Source organism: Zalophus californianus, chromosome 1, assembly GCF_009762305.2.
Source record: "Zalophus californianus isolate mZalCal1 chromosome 1, mZalCal1.pri.v2, whole genome shotgun sequence".
Lineage (NCBI taxonomy): Eukaryota > Metazoa > Chordata > Mammalia > Carnivora > Otariidae > Zalophus > Zalophus californianus.
The window spans coordinates 17,902,576-17,919,976 of NC_045595.1; the positions used below are offsets into that span (position 1 = coordinate 17,902,576).

The window sequence follows — 17,401 nt, forward strand, 5'->3', positions numbered from 1 at the left end:
CTGCTGACCTCCCCAAGCTCTGACCACCTACCTCACGGTCTTCATGCCATCAGCATGGCTGACCGAGAGTCCGGGGTGCCCCAGAGCAGAAGCTATTTCTGGGCTGCTTCAAGACCCTGAGTCCAATGGCCTAGCTGGGCTGCCATGGTTCTGCACAAGCGGCAGGTTCTCTGCAGCCAAGGGACTTCAGACCCACTGCCCACACTGGGGTCTGAGGCCTTGGCAGCTCCAGACTGTTTGCCTCAAACGGCCCTCCCTGCCAGCCCCCTCTGACCTCCATCCGTCAGCCAGTTTGCCAGTCTCTGTCAGCCAATTTGCCTGTCTGTACCTGGCTCCTATACCCCTCCTTTATGTGACCGCCCCCACCTGTGGCTCAACCATGCATGACCCCACAGGACATGAGTCACAAGGAAGCCTGCACGGACGAGGCTCCCGGGGGCTGTGCCCAGGAGCTGTCTCGGGATGATGGTGAGCCTGTTCATTTGCCCACCGAGAAAGGGGTGCTAGGCTGGGTAGAAGCTTGCAGGAAGCTCAGGGGTGAGGGGCCTAGAAGTAATGTCCTCCCCGTGGTACCTGGCACCCCGGCGCTCGGCCTGGAACTGGGCAGGGAGCAGCCCCCCCAAGGTGCGGTAAACGAGGAGGATGACAATGGAGATCCCAGGCTCTGGCTCGGGCTCTGGGGGGGCTGGAGGAGGGGCCGCACTTGAAGTGGTGGAGTTTTCCATGCTGCTGCTGCTTGTGGACAGAGCTGCCAGGGGAGGGAGAGGAACCACCGTCAGTGACCTCTGACCCCACGCACCCACAAACCCAGCTCTGAACCGACCCAATGCAGCATCAAGCGTGGGAATCTCTTCCCTGAAGGTCCAGAACGGGGAGATGGGGAGAACAGAAGCCCATGTCCCCTTCATCCCCAGGGCAGGATCCTGAATATCAAGGCCTGGGAGAGATCATCAGGGGTGAGGGAGAGAATCTGGCGAGGTGAGAGTGGTGTGGGTGGTTGACGTGGGAGGGTCTCACGCAGGGGTCTGACACGGGGCAGGTCTGGCAAGGGGGGAACCAGGGGGAGGGCGACTCAGTATCTGGCAAACGAGGGTGGGCAGGGAAACAGGACCTGGGCCAGGGGTCACCCAAGGGCTCTCACCTTCAGGTGGGGATGGCCGTGGGGACTGGGAAGGCAGCAGGACGTGTGTGTGAGGATCCCAGGCATCCTGGCCCCGGAAAAGGTTGCTATGGTAACGAGGGTAGCGACGAGTCCCCCGGGTGGGACTGGGGTGCTCCATGCGGTCAATGCTGAGCACTGCCCAGGAGGAAGACGGGTGAGACCCAACAAGGATCTCCTCCCCATGCTGAAGGCCCACACTCTCCTCTCCCCATTCTGTACCCACATCCCACAACCCATCACTTCACTGCTACCAGCACAGAGCCTGTCCCTGCAAAGCGCTGAGGGAGGTGGCACAGCCTCCTGCCGCTGATGTTGATATCCATATCCCCAGCCCCTCAGATCTCCAGGTCCTTGCCCCTTCACAGCCCCCTTCCGGCCCCCACCGCCCCCATCCCCGCCAGGCTACCCGCCACATACTGATGTTGGGCGTCACCAGCCCCACGGGATTCAGGTATGTGAGCTCCATATTCCTGGCGAGGGTGGCTGCATACTCTTCCAGATGCTGCACCAGCCCGGCACTGCCTGGGGAGCCCCCAGGGGCCCGCTGCCCCAGGGCTGCCCACAGGTCTCCAGTCTCGGGAGCAAGCAGTGCGGAGCCAGCCCATAGCAGATTCTGGGAGGAGGGAGATGAGAGCGGGCTCAGCCATGTGAGGACATGTGAGGGGACAGGGCCGGCCTGAGGGGTCTGGCTGGGCACTCAGACAGGCCCCAGCAGGCAAGGGAGTGGGTCTGGAGAGGACAAGGGAAGAGGGAGAGCCCAGCGCTTTCAATTCCCCAGGGTCAGGAGGGACCTGAGCAGGGGTCCAGGGGATGGTGAGCACAGGGCGCAGCCCCACCTCATTGAAGTGGGCATCCTGTGTGGCTGTCAGCCCGAAGCCCTGCTGGTGGCTCTCGAAGGCCAGCAGGTGGGCCAGCAGTCGGGCAGTGACCCGGACATCCTGGCTAAAGTAGTGGTCAGTGTGGCCAGTCACCTCCCGCAGCCTCTGAGCCAGCTTCTTGGCCTCCACTGTATCCAGGACTGTCTTATTCAGCTCTAGGCCATCCAGCTGCCAGGACAAAGATGGGGATGGTCGCTCTCTGGTCCCTTAGGCCTTTCTCAAAAACTTCACCGGAAGAAGGGTTTGGCCAGATTAAAAGGCAACCAGGAAAAGCTCAGGAGGTCAAAGGGCTGGGGCATGAGGCCTAGGGCCAAGCACAGGCCTGGGGAGGCCGAGACCAGGCCGGGGCCAGCACAGGTCTTGAGTGCAGGGCCAGGTCTGGGCAGTCTCACCAGCAGATTGAGTTCTCGAAAGGCAGGGGAGGTACAGTTGAAGAGGTCAGGCTCCAGCCAACCCTGGTCCTCACCACACAGCCGTACGGCAGCACCTAGGACCAGATGACCCCTGGTCAGACCTGGGGCCTGGACCCCTTCACTGAGGAGGGAGCACAGCACCCTCCCCTAACCCAGGGAGAGCTCTGAGGCAGAGACCAGAATAGTCGACAGCTGTGGCTAGACCCCTGGACCCTGCAGCCCCAGCCCCCAGCCCAGGCAGGTCCCACCTGCCCATCAGTTAATTCTTGAAGGGTCTGTGGGCCATTCTGAACCACTGGTTACATAAAGCTGAGCACAAGGGCGTTCTCTGTCTCTGTCTCTCTCTGTTTCACACACACACAAACACACACACCCAGGCCAGGTTCACAGACATGTGGCTCAGGGCAAGTACACACACACAGATGTGTGAATCAGGACAGACACACGGACACACACGCTCTCTCGTGTACACACATGCAGACATGCTGACACAGACCAGCTTTTCCAGGGGCAGTGTGTGACCAAAGTGAGGGTGGGGTGAAAGTTCTCACACCAGTTTTAACTGCCCCCGTGGTGGGCTCTGCTGCCGTTTCTCCCTTGTCTCTGTGATCAGGATGGGGGTTGAATAAGAACTGACATGGGCCTTAAGAGAGCTTATAGCCACCAGCAAGAGGGACTCTAACTTGAACACAGAAGCCCCCCCCCACAAGACAGACTCACAGACACATGCACAGGCACAGAAACACACACACATGAGCATGCACACACAGATGGTCTCCGTCCAGCCACTGTGGAGACCTCAAGCAGCGGGGAGGGTTCTGCGGGGACCTCAGGCAGTGGGGAGGGGCCCTCAGGCAGCAGGGAGGAGTCCAGAGGGTCCTCAAACAGAGGGGAGGATTCTTTCGTGACCTTAGACAGTAGGAAAAGGCCTGAAGACCCCAGAAACTGAGGAGGGGTCTACAGGGATCTCAGGAAGTGGGGAGGGGTCTGCAGGGTCCTCAGGCAGTGGGGAGGGGCCTCTGAGGACCTCAGGCCTCAGAAAAGGGCCCCCAGCATCCTCAGAGAGTAGGAAGGGGCCTCCGGGGACTTCAAGCAGCTGAGAGTAGCTTTCAGAGACCTCAGGCAACAGGGGATGGGTCTGCAGGAATTTCAGGCAGTAGGAGGGGTCTGCAAAAGCTCTGGCGGTGAGGGGGGGCAGCAGCACACCTGCGCAAACACGTACCCCTTACCTGCACCCCGCAATCCTGCCCAGAAGCCAAGAGAAACAGATGGAGGCTCAATGAGGGCGTGGGGAGGGGCCCAGAGCCCCTAGGAGGTAGTGAGGAGCCCACATGGACCCCTCCCCGACTCCCACTTCTTTGCAGGAGCGGGGCCACCCAACCCAGGAAAAGAAGTAGCTCCAGCAGTCAGAGGATAGGCCTACTCCCACCCTCAGTGATGCCCCTCTCCCCCCAGGTACTTACCCAGGGCCCCCCGAGGACAGGGCACTGAGGCCAACATGCCAAACTTGGTCTGGGGCCACCACACACCAGATCTCAGGGACTTGGGGCAGGCGTCATAGAGCACTAGGGAGAGAGGAGGCACTGAAACAGATGGCCAGAGGCTGGGGCCAGTGACAGCCATACCCATGGCTCCTCTACCACCCACACCAGACCCACCACCCACTACTCCTGGGCTGACCTTATTACGGGAGCAGCCTATCAGATTCTGTGACAAGTCACTGAAGTACGTGGGGCAAATGTGGGGGTCCTAGGTGTCAATGGTCTCCTTTAGGAAAAACCTCCCAGAGCCCCTATCTAGGGAGCCCAGCAGGCTGGGCGACTTGGTGGCAGCCAGAGCCAGCCCTCTCGATGTGGAACTGCACGGAGCCTGCTCACCTCGGCAGCCACTGGCTGTCACCTCTGCGAAAGGACTGTCACAGCTGTTGCACTGGCGGCCGAGGGCTCCTGGGCGACAGGGGCACTGCCCACTGTGGGGCGCACATGAACGAGAGGTGGAGCCCACAGGGTAGCAGTCACATGGGAGACATGAGTCACTGCCCCGTGGTCTGTAGTGGAACTCCTGTTTGAGAATGGATCAGGGGCCTGAGGTCAGAGATCAGGGCTTAAGATCGGGCTCTCAGGCCTGGGGAATGAGTGGAATCAGGGGCAAAGGGTCAAGAGAACAGTACTCACAGGCCGGAAGGAAGATTGGACTCCAAATGAAACGTAAGGGGGGGGGTATCAGGTTGTCAAGGACTAGAGGTGGCAGTTAGGTGATGGGACAGGGTAAGAGGTCAGGGCCTGGGTCCGGTGGCAGAGATTAGCAAGCTGGATAAGAATCACAAACCATGGCTGGAGAAGAGTTCAAATGTCAGGGATCGGGCCCAGGCATACCTTGCAGTGACACTGCCCATTTGTCTTATTACAGTTGGGGTCAAAGCCCTTGTGAACGTCACAGTTGCAGGGGCCACAGCTTGGGCTCCCCCACCAGCCTCGTGGACACTGCTGGTCCATCCTGGGGGGAGACAGCCAAGTGAGATGCCTCTACGTCTCGGTGACCCTCCCTGCCCCCCACCAGGTCCTTCCATCATCTCAGCCTCCAGCCCCTCACCTGTGCTCACAGTGGTGCCCAAAATAGCCACCCACACAATCGCAGGTATAGCCATGGGGGGCTCCTGGGAGATGGCGGCATGACCCCTGGTTCTGACAGGGATTCAAGAGGCAGGCATCCACACACCCTGGGCCATAGTAACCTGCAGGTTAGGACAGGACAGGCTCAGGACACTTGGCCACAGCATGGGAGGAAGCAGGCACCCGTTCTTCCAGTGCCTGCCTCCTCCAGGCTCTCCAGATCCCCCAGTCTTCACCATGAGCCCCTGGTTCCTGCCCAGATCACTCTGCCCTACCCCCAAATCACACCTGGCCAGCAGGTGCAAGAAAAGGTCTGCCAGAGGTCTCGGCAGTCAGCATGGGGTGGGCAGGGGCCAGATGCACAGGCATTGGTCACGACACAACCAGGTTCCACGTTCACTCGGCGGCTGGGTGGAAGCAGGGCTGGGGATCCCGAAGGCGTGGAACCGAGCCATACCCCCTGCGGACAGAGCCAGCAAGGCGTGAGACCCAGGCCAAAGCCCCCTGGTCCCTATAGAGCCAGCCACCTGATCTGATGACCCCTGACATGCAGTCTCCCCCAGGCCCCCCCAAAAGACCCAGACCCTGACCCCAACATCCCCAGTTCAGGCCCCCCATGGGACCCCTAATCATGCTGTCCCTGACAGAGCTCTCTAATGACCCTTGATAACTAAGCTAGACCCTCACCTCCAACAGCACAGAAAGGCCTGACCCGTCTCTGATAGCTCTGTGTCACATCCCTTCCCCGAGCCAACCCCTACGTGAATGCAGTTTTTCAGGTCCCAAGGCACTCCTAACCTCTGACCACTCACCCTAATGGCCCATAGCATGTACCCATGCTGACCCCCACCTGGATACAGCCAACCAGGCCCTGAGGAACCTCCTCTTCACTGCTGGGGGGCAGGCCTCCCACATGGAGTCGCTTTACCTTCAGACCCTGCAGTTCACTCCCCACTGCCATGGTGTCCTGGGGGAGGGGGACAGTCAGCAATGGGGGTGTGGGGGCACCTGATGGATCCCTGCCCTACCTCAGAGTCGGTCTTGACCTTGTCCTAGCCCTGCATGACCATCCTCTGTCCCTCTGGACCAGGGGAACGGTCTGGGAATAAGCTGCCCCCAAGTATGGAGGACCCGCTGGAGCATGGGGGATGGATAATAGCAAGGTTTCGGTCAAGAACTGGGCCCAGGTAGGCCTCTCTCCTGGACCCAAATAGACCCTGAATTTTCATGGCTTTGAGCTAGGGAGGTCAGGGCAGGGACCAGAGGGGGTTCCCAAGAGTTTGGAATGTACAGGCTGCAGAGGTACCCGAAGACCAGACCAGAAATCTGGATAGCCTCTCTGACATGAGCAGGCCTGGGCAGTGGAGCGGCCCGGCTGGCAGGGTGGGCTCACAGCAAGGGTATGAGGAGGGCACTGCAGGGAGAGTGGGGTGCAGTGGAGGCAACTGGGAGGAAATGAACTGCAGGGGGTTTGTCAAACGAGGTGAGTCTGGTTGGGAGACTGAGAAAGGACTACCGCAGAATCAGCAATCAGACCTGAAAGAGGCTAAAGTCCAATGAGACCATGAGGACATGGTGGCCCCGCCGGCCCCCTGGCTCCTCCTGCAATTCCAGCCGTAGATCGTGCCACCGGCCATCACTGACAGTCACCTGATCCAGGAGGAGGTGGGCAGCACGGCCCGAGCCCCTGGTCACCGTCACGGACAGCAACCCCCGATCCAGCTGCAGATAGAGAAGCACAGCCCTGGGGTCAGGGCCCCAAGTTGGGCTGGGGCTGGGAGTATCAGGAGGTGAGGTCCGGGGACTCAGACGTCAGCACTGCATGGCCAAGGCTGTATCTGGCACACAGGGCGTTGTGCCCAGGGACATTATGTTGCTGAGAGGGAAGTTAAGGGGGCAGACGTCAGGCCAGGGGTCGGGGATCAGTGCAGTTAGCACAAAAGAGATATGCTGGGGCCCCGCGCCTGCAGAGGATATCATGGTGGGAAAGAAGGTCAAAGGCTAAGATCCAGAGCAGGGTTAAGTATGATCAGTACACCTGGTAGGAGCATGTGGTATGACCAGGCTCAGACTCAAAGGAGTGCAGTTGGTGGCATTTGAAGTTGAGAGTTGAGGGTCTAAGGAGGGGCCAGGAGGACAGACACACCTGACAGAGGAGCGTGCTGTGTGGCCCAGCCTGCACTTGCATCAGGACCCCCTGCGTCGCCCGTGTCCGAAATGCCAGCCCCAGGTACCACGGCACAGACACGGCCATGTCATTTCCAAAGTCCCAGCTCAGGGTGCCATTGCCTCGGAAATGATGGGGATGGGCCATGGCTGAGGGGATAAAAACAGCAGGATGACAGGCCCCACCTCAGGAACAGACCTTACCCTGCAGGCCCCTCTTGCCCCGTGCTGCCCACTCACTGAGCCTACAGTCTTTGCCACCGAAGCCCACGGGGCAGTCGCAGCTGAAGCCGCCCCAGCGTTCTGAGCAGAAGCCGCTGTTCTTACAGGGGCCCGAGTCACAAAAGTGCAGCTTGGCCTGGCAGCCTGGGAGAGGAAGGTACACGGAGGAGGTGAGAACATGGGGGACAGGGGGCACGAGTGCTAGACAGGACACAGGGGTCCAGAGGGGCCAAAAGTGGCCACGATTTTCGCCCTGCGTTCTCTCGGGGTGGAGTTGGAAGGAGGCGGGCCCTAAAGGCTAGGCTATGGCACGGTGCTTGCCCTCAAAGGAAACAAAGATGAGGTCCGATTTGGAATCACTCCGTGGAGCCCTCCACCCCCCTCTCTAATATGGGGACACGGCCTACCTGCTGTGGTGCCGTTGTTCGCGACAAAGGCTGCCATGTCCACTCGGCGGCCATCAATGTACAGGTCCCGCATGCAGCCAACGAACTCCTTGTGTGACACGGGGAAGTTCTCGGGGAGGTTGGGGACACCCCCCAGGAGCAGAGGGCCCGTCAGGTCCAGGGACCTGGGGATCAGGGGTCCGCATCATTGTTGGGACGGGGGCCAGGGTAGGGTTGCTCCTGAGGGCCACAGGAAGTGTGTGTGGGGGGGGGTAGGACTCAGAGGGTAAAGGTGATTTAGGGGGGAGGGTAAGGCCAGGCTAGGGAAGAAGTTGGGACCTAACTTCAGTTGTGGGGGTGCAAAGGAGAGCTCATGGTGGACAGATGGTCTGGGGAAAAGTGAAAGACGGATCGAGGGCTAGGATGAAAGAGTGAGGCATTTGGGTGGTTGGTGAAGAGTCTGGGGCACCAACTGGGGATGTAGGGCATTAAAAAGAAGCAGGGAGAGTGGAGACTGGGGACTGGGGGCCTGGGGACCATGTGTGGGAATGCGGAGTCTGGGGTAGAATACAGGGATGGAGCTAGGGTGAGATGGGGTCTCAGTGTCCTCGTGGGGAGAGAGCAACGGTGATTTGGAAAAGGATGTGGAGGTCTGGCAGGCTGAAGTGGGGAGTGGGATATGTGAAGGGTTGGGGTGGGCTTTGGCAGGCAGAAGGCACGGGGACCAGGGGCGGGGGTCTCACTTCTTGGAGCTTGTTTGCTCGCCAGCAGCCGCACACGAGTAATTGCCAATCTCAGCACCAAACTGTAGAGCCACGGCCACGTCGCAGTCATCCAGGCTCAGCACAGCCACCTTGTCCTTGGAGGGGCCCTGAGCACCCCCCAGGGCATCTGTCCGGGGCTAGAGACCCAGGCACACCACTCAACAGGACCCCCAGGGTGACCCCTGAGGGGCAGAACCTGGCCTCCCAGCTCCCCTCATGCTCCCATGCCAAGGGTGGTGCCCACCTTGTTGTAGTATCTCAGATGCACTGTGTGCCACTGTCCATCACTCAGTCCCCCTGGAACTGTAGGGCTGACCACTGTGTTGGATTCACCTGCAGGGAGGATACACGTGGAATGTTGTCTGGAGCTGCCTAGTTGCCTCTCCCTCCCCACCCCCAGTCATATTAAACGCAGCTACTCCCAGGATGTAGCATACGGTCCTGAGTATATCAGATCAGTCCCATCCACTGGTGACCACACTGGCTGGACCAGAGTGCCTCTGGACAGATAGGAGAAGCACACACATCACGGAGATATGGACTTTCCCCAAGGGAAGGGCTAGGAGGCTCAGAGCCTCACTGGTGTCTGTTTGGCATGGAAGGTGTTTAGGGGTACAGTGAGGCAAACGTGAGGGGACTTGAGGCTTATACCCCCCAGCCATCTCACCCACACATGTACACTCGCCCGCATACACATCCACGGGAGCACCCACCCGTGGAATATGTAAGCCGCACTTGCCCGGCCACGAGCTCCAGGGCCAGGAAGTCGTGCTTCTCGTTCAGGCGCCCGTTGTAGAAGAGCAGCCCACTTGGCTGCACCGTTGCGAACCTGGGTGGGGTGGACAGGGAGCGTCATGAGCGGGACACCTCACACCACCATCCCTGCGACAAGAAGTTTCACGGGGCGCCCGCCCAGGCTAGGATGGGGCAGGAAGCGATGAGAAAGGATGCCGTGACGTCAGGGACAGTGACGCTCCGAGAGACACCCAGGTGGGGCATCCCGGGAGGGGCGGTGTCCGGTGGGACATCAGGAGGGGGCAGCCGGGAATCTGAGTCAGGGTCATGGAGGGGGTAGGGACGGCGTGGAGGCGCGTAGAGATACGGGGCGGGCACCTACGAGAGGGACAGCGTGAGGTGGAAGCGCTGCCTCAGGCCGCGGAACATGACGAACGAACTGGGAGGGAAGGAGCGCGCCGCCACCTCGCAGCGCGGGCCCTCGAAGGCGCCGCCCGCCGGGCACTGGCAGCGGAAGCCGCCGTCGGGCCCGTCGGCACAGGTACCCCCGTTGCGGCAGACGCCGGGGACGCAGCGTCCGGCCTCCGTGTCCAGCTCGCAGTCTTCTCCTACGGGTCAAACCGCGGCCGGAGGTCACCGCCCCGCCCGCGCGGACTCCAGTGGGCCCCGCCCCTCCAAAGGCTCCCAGCCCTCTGAAAGGGCGAGCTCCCTGTGGGCAGGCCTCCTGTCAGTCTGGCCCCACCTAACGCTCCCAGAGGCCCCGGCCACGCCCCCAGAGCCCGCCCGCCCTTCCACGGCCACGCCCCCTTTACAGCCTCAGTCCTGCCAAGGCCTCTCCCTCTCTATTCCTTTTGAGCCTTATGCTCCCGCAGGGCCGGGCTCTACCGCCTCCAGCCTAACCGCGCCCCACTTGACCCCGGTAGGATCAAGACTGACGCCGCATCCTCACTCGCACTGTAGTTCCGCCCCCGCGCTCTGCCCGAGGCGCCTCCAGCCCCGCAGCCTGCCCACCTGTGAAGCGCGGGCGGCACACGCAGGTGTAGCCGCCCTCGCGCCGCGCGCAGGCGCCGCCGTTCCGGCACGGGTTGGAATAGCAGAGGTCCAGCTCCGTCTCGCAGAAGTCTCCCGTGAAGCCGGGAGGGCAGCGGCAGCGCAGGCCTGCAATGGGCTGGATGGGTCGGAAGAGCGTGGAGGCCGAGGCCAGGAAGGGCGCGGACGAGTCGAAGCGCAGCACGGACACGCACTTCATGTAGTTCTCACAGGGCTCGCGCAGGCACACGTTGTCGTCGAAGGGCAGCACGTCCAGGAGCGAGCGGGCCGCAAGGGCGGCGCGGCGCACGTATAACTGCTCTTGCAGCTCCTCGGAGCTGAACCAGGGACCCGTAGCGCTCGCCCCGGCCCCGCGTGGCGCCAGCGCCGAGAAGCTCACATTGAGCACGTTGCCCCCCACGTCCGTGTCGTTCTGGATGTTGAAGATGAAGACGTCCTCGGCGGGTGTAGCAAGTACCGCGGCCACGCCTTCCAGGAAGTGGCCCAGCAATGGTGACAGGAAGCGCTCCTGCCACATGTTCTCGAGGCGCACGGTCAGGCTGTTGGCCAGCAACTCCTCCGTGATGATGACTACGCGCAGCACACACTGAGCCGTCACGCTGTGCAGCCCATCTGCGGGTGGGGGTAGGGACAGAGGTCAGTCTGGAGTCATCGGCTGCCCCTACCCCGGGAGTCAGAGGGCTGGGGTAAATGAATGCCCAGACCCCCAGCACCGGAGTCAGCAGGCTGACCTTGCCAGGACACAGGGGGTCTGGGGCTTGTGACCACCAGCTCCCCCAGCATCAAGGTACAAAGTTGCTGCTTCCTCTCCCCTCCCTCCAACACCAGCAGAGATCTGAGCCAGCCATGGGTCAGTAAGTCATTCATCCAACAGCACACAAGAAGGTCCCTAAGTGGTCAGTAACCACTCCCCCAGGTTATTATGGTCAGAAAGAAACCCTCACTCAGAACTTAAAGAGCTGCCAGGGCCACTGACCACTCACCCCTACTCCCTCAGCTTTGCATAACCAGCAAAATATCCCCTCAAAGAAACAAATGGGGTTCTAGATCAAGGATTACCCATCCCCTATCTCTGGTCAGCAAACTGCTTTCCCATGGCACTAAAAGGGGCCCTGGCCCTGTGGCCACTCAACCCCATCCCACAGAACCCTGGCTCAGAAAGCTCCCTCTCTCCAGGAAGGTCTTGGACCATGACCACCCATCCCCTCCTCAGCATTCTTGGGTCAGAAAGCTGCCCATCACCCCAGACCTGGGTCCTGTGACCTCAGTGGCCACCTCTCAAAATGAGGATGAGTTGCTTATATACTTTGTCCCCAGGTCCTAGTACACATTGAATGCTAAATAAGGATTGGTTGTTGAGTGAACTGGGGGATAAAATGAAGGCTGTGCCTTCTTTGGCAGAGCCAGGAGTCCATGCTCCAGAAGCAGGGAATGAACACCAATTGAAGTCTAGTTCCCAACCTCGGGAGCAGTAGGCAGAATTGCAAGAGCCTCTCCCACCTGCACCGTCCTATGAGGGAGTGTTTGTGAAAGTCTGGGGCTGTAGAGGTAGGAAAGAGGCAGGTGGGCCTCTGGACATACTCCCGAAGGGCAGGGCTGCAGTCAGCCCCTTAGAGAGCAGCCAGGCCAATGTGGGCCCACTCTTTGTCTGAAGCTGCCAGAGCAAGCTGCTGTTCTTGACCACTAAACTCTTGGCCTACCTCCCCTGTACAGATGAAGGTCAGATCGGACCCAAAGTGATGCTTCATCTGAACAAGGGTGTGGTATGGGCTGAATGGCCCAAGCTTGCTTTTCCTGTGACCTCCAGAGCATTAACCCAGGACGTGCAGCCTTTTGGGAGTGGGGGCACTATGTCTAGTGTAGTAGACAGTTCATATGGTCTTTATGGGGCCTGCTCGATGCCCTAGAATCTTTGGGGTTCTGTGGAGTCTACCCAAGACCCTAAGCAGAGACTATGTGAACCTGTGAAGTCTATGGCAGATCCTGTGGGGTGCAGGAACCCAGCACTTAAGGGATTCTTGGAAGGCTTGGAAATCCTTCTTTGGTCTGAGGTGCCCTGTGGAGCCCCTGTGGCCCTGACAGGTTGAGGTCACTGGGTCACTTGCCTGCCCCCCACCCCTTACCTGTGACAGTCACCAACATGGAAGCCACCAGTGGGCGGTTGTTGTCTAGCTTGCGGCTGAGTCGAAGCTCCCCACTGGTCTGGTTGACCACCAGCAGCTGCAGCTCATTGCCCCGCTCAAAAGAGTAGAAAAGGTGGTCAGAGACATCAGGGTCATAAGCTGGGATGCGTCCAATAACGCCTGAGGGGAAGGTGTCTGAGCGGTTGGATACATAGTTGTTGAAGAGGATCTGGAAGTTGTTGAGCACAGGGCTGTTGTCATTCTGGTCAACCAGGCGGACGTGCACAGTGGCCCGACTGACCAGAGGGGCCGATGTGGCCTGTACCACAATCACATATTCCTGGCGAGCCTCATAGTCCAGGTCAATGAGTGCAGTCAACTCTCCAGAGAAGATGTCCATTTGGAACAGCTCAGGGATGTTCCCCTCCACAATCTGGTACATTATATGGGCATTTGGGCCTTCATCAGGGTCTACTGCAGTGATCTGAGCCACCACGGAGCCCACAATGCTGTTCTCCTTCACTCGCACCTCAAACTCCTCAGCTGGGAAGACAGGTGCATTGTCATTTACATCCTGCACTGTCACCTGGATGCTGACTGGAGTCCGCAGTGGGGGCACACCTCGGTCCACTGCGTAGGCAGTAAGTTCATATACTGGCACTGCCTCCCGATCCAGCCGCCTCACTGTGCGGACAATACCAGAGGTAGGCTCAATAGTAAAATCTCCATCCCCATCTTCCCCATTCTGGAAAGTGTATTGGACCCGGCCATTGGCATGAGCATCCCGGTCAGTGGCTGAGATCTGCAGGACACTGGTGAAAGGTGGGGCATCCTCAGATACCAACCCCGTGTAGTGGGAAGCCACAAACTGTGGAGCATTATCATTCACATCATTGACCATCACCTCCACATAAGTGGTGTCTGCCTTCTGTGGGATGCCATTGTCCCGAGCAGTGATAGCCAGTGTGTAGGTCACCTGGTCCTCATAGTCCAGTGGAGCCTGTAGTGTAATGGCCCCCGAGTCTGCATCAATTCGGAACTGGGGCAGGTTGTCCTCCAGGAGATAGGTGATACGAGCATTCTCACCCACATCATCATCAGAGGCACTGATGACCACCACAGTGCTACCCACTGGCCGATCCTCATTCACGCTCACGGAGTAGTGGGCACTTTGAAAGACAGGCCGGTGAGTGTTGGCATCTGTGATGTTGATGTGCACATAGCAGTGATCATGAAGGGCACGGTCAGAAGCGGTTAGCACCAGCTTGAAGTAGCGTTCCTGCTTGTAGTCCAGCGGCAGAGCCAGTGTCACCAGACCTACACCCCCCTGGGTGCTGATGGCAAAGCGATTCCGGGTGTTGCCGCCTGTGATCTGGTAGCTGATGGCACTGTTGGCATCACGATCTACAGCGGTCACACTGACCACAGTGGTGCCCACAGCTGCATCCTCATTCAGCCGTAGGTGGTACTCCTTCATCGTAAACTCAGGCCGATTGTCATTAACATCTAGCACAGTTACCGTGACACTGGCTGAGGCTGAGAGTGGGGGTGTGCCATGGTCTCGGGCCTCCACACCAAAGAAATAATGCTCCACAGACTCACGGTCCAGGGGACCACTCACAGAGACCCAGCCAGTGGCACTGTTTATCACAAAGGGCATATCAGGTGCCACACCAGTTAGGGAGTACTCCAATCTGGCATTCTCTCCATGGTCTGCATCCACTGCCTGAATGTGGATGACTGAATGGCCCAGGGGTGCGTTTTCCAGTACAGAGACCTGGAAGGGTGTGCTGACAAAGATAGGAGTATGGTCATTGATGTCCACTACCTGGATGCTGGCCAGGCCTGTGTTGTTGGACAGTGGTGGCCGGCCTGCATCCTGCGCCCGGATGCGCAAGGCATACTCTCGCTCTGCCTCAAAGTCCAGAGGTGCCACCACCTGGATCTCGCCCGTGAGGCTGTCAATTGCGAAATGGCCACGACTGTTGCCGCTGATAATGTTGTAGTGCACCAGTCCATTGGCATCCTTGTCCCGGTCCGTGGCTGTGACGCGTAGTACCACCGTGTGGGGGCGCACATCCTCGCGCACCTGCGCCACGTAGCGCTTCTCGCTGAATTGGGGCGCGTTGTCATTCTCATCCAGCACGGTGATGTGCACACGCACAGTTGCAGAGCGCGGCCCGGGCTCTTGGCCCTGGTCGCTGGCCTCCACCACCAGCTCGTAGCTTTCCATGTGCTCGCGGTCCACGCGACCGCTGGTGCTTATGAGGCCAGACCGCGGATCAATCTCGAAGGCGGCGGAGGCAGCGGCGCGCGCAGCTGGCGGCCCCACGAAGCGGTAACGCAGATTGGCGTTGGGGGGCGCGTCGCTGTCTGTGGCACGCAACTGAAGAATGGGGTAGCCCTCCTCCACGTTCTCGCGAAGCGTCTCCCGGTATTGCGCCTGCTCAAACACCGGCGCGTGGTCGTTGCGGTCGGCCACTGTAACGGCCACCATGGTGGTGGCCGAGAGGCGCGGCGAGCCGTGGTCCTGCGCCGTCACGCGCAGGTAGTGCCGCTCCATGCTCTCGCGGTCCAGAGCAGCCTCTGTGCGGATGAGGCCGCTCAGTGGGTCAATGCTGAACAGCTCCAGCGAGCGGCTGTTCATGAGCGCAGCCAGCGAGTAAACTAGGCGCCCGGCCTCGCCTGCGTCCGGGTCCTGCGCCACTACGCGTAGCACCGCGGTGCCCGCCGCCTCGTTCTCGGGCACTAGCGCCTGATAGTTGTACTGCGGAAACTGCGGGTGGCGGTTCGTGGCGCGACGGGGGCGGACCCTGCTTGCTGGGGGTATTCTCCAGACTCTCGGCTGAGCCGGGACCCCCGGGCGGCGCGGCCCGGGGCGCTGCCGGGGGAAGCGACGGCGGAAGAGACCACGCGAGCGCATGCGCTCGGGCGTCGGCTCGGGAGCTGTCCGAGACTCGCGCGGTGCTGAACCAGACGCGGGAGCTGTCCTCTCTGTGCGCGGTGCTGAATCCAGCCCAGGGCCAGATTCCACAGCCCTGGAGGAACAGTCCGGCTGGGGAGCTGTCCTCTCCGCTCGAGATGTCGCAGTTCTCTCGCCCTGACCCCTGCGCCTCGGCGCCCACAATTCTCCGCAGCAGCGCATGGTTCCCATTTTTGGGGGGTTGCCTCTCCCAGCATTTCTCTGGGAGGACACCGGCTTGTAACCACGGGGCCGTACCAGAAGGTCGGAAGGGAAGGGCGAGCTGTTCTCCAGGCTCGGGACCCCTGGGGACAGAGCCTCTGGAGACAGATTATTTCTTCGCAAGGGTCCTGTCTGCCCGCAAGAGGAGACCTCTGCGCGCCAGCATAGCAGAGACCCTGGTCCCTGTCCTGTTTCTCGCCCGCGGCTGTCTAATGCCTGGACCCCATATTTCGCCTCCAGCCCCGCGTCCGGCTGCTCAGGGGCCCCTCGACCACTCTGGGCGCTTTGCCTTCCCCCTCGGAGCCCCACGAAGATAGGCTCCCTGACTCCCAGACCAGGCTCTCCATCCTCCTGGACCCCGGGCGTCTCGGGACAAAGAGCTACGGCTCTGCCACCGGTCCGCGCCCCTGGCCCCGTAGCGGCAGCTACCCCTGGGTCCCAGCCTTGGCCCCCGTCGACCCCCAGCTCCTCCCGGCTGAGAGGGAACAAAGAGAGGAGGAGAAGGAGCAGGAGTAGTGGGGTCGTCGGCCCCCTGAGACTCCACCACGGCGGCCGCCTCGCCATCACCCCCCGCCTCCCCACACGGCCTCCACCGCCCCTCGCCCAGGTCCGGGCCTGGGGCCCGCCCCGCCGCTCGGGCCCCCTCCCGGGCCCCTGCCGCCGCCCCGGTCCCCCGCCTCTCGGCCTGTCGCTCCGCGCCGCCTCCGCCCTCTGGGCACCATCTACTCCGCGGCCAGAACCCCTTTGGCGTGCGGCCCCGGCTTTTGCCGCCCCCACCACAGCATCCCCGACGCTGCTGCCGCCTCCCGCCGCTCCAACATGGCTCCCGGCCTCAGCGATGGTTCATTCCACCTCCGCCCCGAAGCTCCAAATCCGGTGGTACAGCCCGTTACGCATGCGGACTCTGACTATTGAAGCTGTTGTCGCCATCTTTGTTGAGGGCAAAGCATAACTGCTGCCCGCGGTGCTGAACAGAGCTAGGAGGTTCACCGCCCCTGGATCCACCCTCCTTGCTTTGAGCCACCGCCCTCATCCACCTTCTTTCTTCTAGGCGCGGTCCCAGCTTCATCTCCCATCCTTTCTTCTGCTTGCCGGTCTCTTGTCCCCCTTCCTGAGCACTAGTTCCGAACCCTGTCCCGGATTTTGGCCTGAAAATTTGGTGCCCATGACTTGCAGAGAGCGTTATCCTGACTTTTGGCAGGGGTACCATGTGGAATCCTGGGGGTAGAAGGGACGTTGACTGGATGGGGACCTGGGACGCCAGAACCAAAGTTAATAGCTTGAACTGTTCGATCAGTGAGTTTTAACTCATGAAACATGTCGGAACCATCTGCCTGTTTGGAGCGTCTCTGCAGAGCAGGGACTGGGTGACCCGCCCAAGGCGTGAGTAAAGACCAAACTCTTCCCTGCCTTGCTGGATCCCAGCAGTCTCCCGCGCTGGGGACCCCTCCACTGGAGGCTACACCCTCCTCCAAGCTGCGGGTCTCGAGTGCTCTGGGATGCCACGTGGAGCCCGACGTTGCCACAGGGCTGCAGCCAGGGCTTCCTCGGATCCCCGCCCCTCGCCCGCCACGACCGCGTCCCTTAACCCCTTGAAGGGACTAGCGGAAGCTCAACCCTCCTTCCACGATTCAATACAGTTCTCCCAGCGCTGAGCAACTCCGGGCGCCAATCGGTCCCAGCTGGCCAATGGGCAGACACCGCGG

At 60.6% G+C, this 17,401-nt stretch overlaps 1 protein-coding gene across 3 annotated transcripts in view; it reads right to left on the reverse strand.

The window, feature by feature from the left end:
* The window catches only part of CELSR3 (cadherin EGF LAG seven-pass G-type receptor 3), a 37,623-nt gene extending 21,364 nt beyond the window's left edge, over positions 1-16,259 (reverse strand). For all 3 annotated transcript variants that reach the window (XR_003518182.2, XR_003518181.2, XM_027584969.2), the window contains exons 1-21: positions 12,512-16,259; positions 10,350-11,000; positions 9,721-9,946; positions 9,317-9,432; positions 8,848-8,936; positions 8,583-8,740; positions 7,861-8,024; positions 7,472-7,597; positions 7,212-7,381; positions 6,602-6,787; positions 5,916-6,032; positions 5,354-5,525; positions 5,046-5,187; positions 4,829-4,949; positions 4,331-4,514; positions 3,917-4,018; positions 2,433-2,527; positions 1,999-2,208; positions 1,580-1,775; positions 1,142-1,297; positions 574-748 (exon numbers count right to left, since the gene is read on the reverse strand). Coding sequence is in view for 1 of the 3 variants with exons in the window: in XM_027584969.2 (XP_027440770.1) it covers positions 574-748; positions 1,142-1,297; positions 1,580-1,775; positions 1,999-2,208; positions 2,433-2,527; positions 3,917-4,018; positions 4,331-4,514; positions 4,829-4,949; positions 5,046-5,187; positions 5,354-5,525; positions 5,916-6,032; positions 6,602-6,787; positions 7,212-7,381; positions 7,472-7,597; positions 7,861-8,024; positions 8,583-8,740; positions 8,848-8,936; positions 9,317-9,432; positions 9,721-9,946; positions 10,350-11,000; positions 12,512-16,259 (7,304 nt within the window). In the remaining 2 variants the exon portion in view is untranslated. The remainder of the gene's footprint in view (positions 1-573; positions 749-1,141; positions 1,298-1,579; positions 1,776-1,998; positions 2,209-2,432; positions 2,528-3,916; positions 4,019-4,330; positions 4,515-4,828; positions 4,950-5,045; positions 5,188-5,353; positions 5,526-5,915; positions 6,033-6,601; positions 6,788-7,211; positions 7,382-7,471; positions 7,598-7,860; positions 8,025-8,582; positions 8,741-8,847; positions 8,937-9,316; positions 9,433-9,720; positions 9,947-10,349; positions 11,001-12,511) is intronic.
* Positions 16,260-17,401: the final 1,142 nt, after the last annotated feature.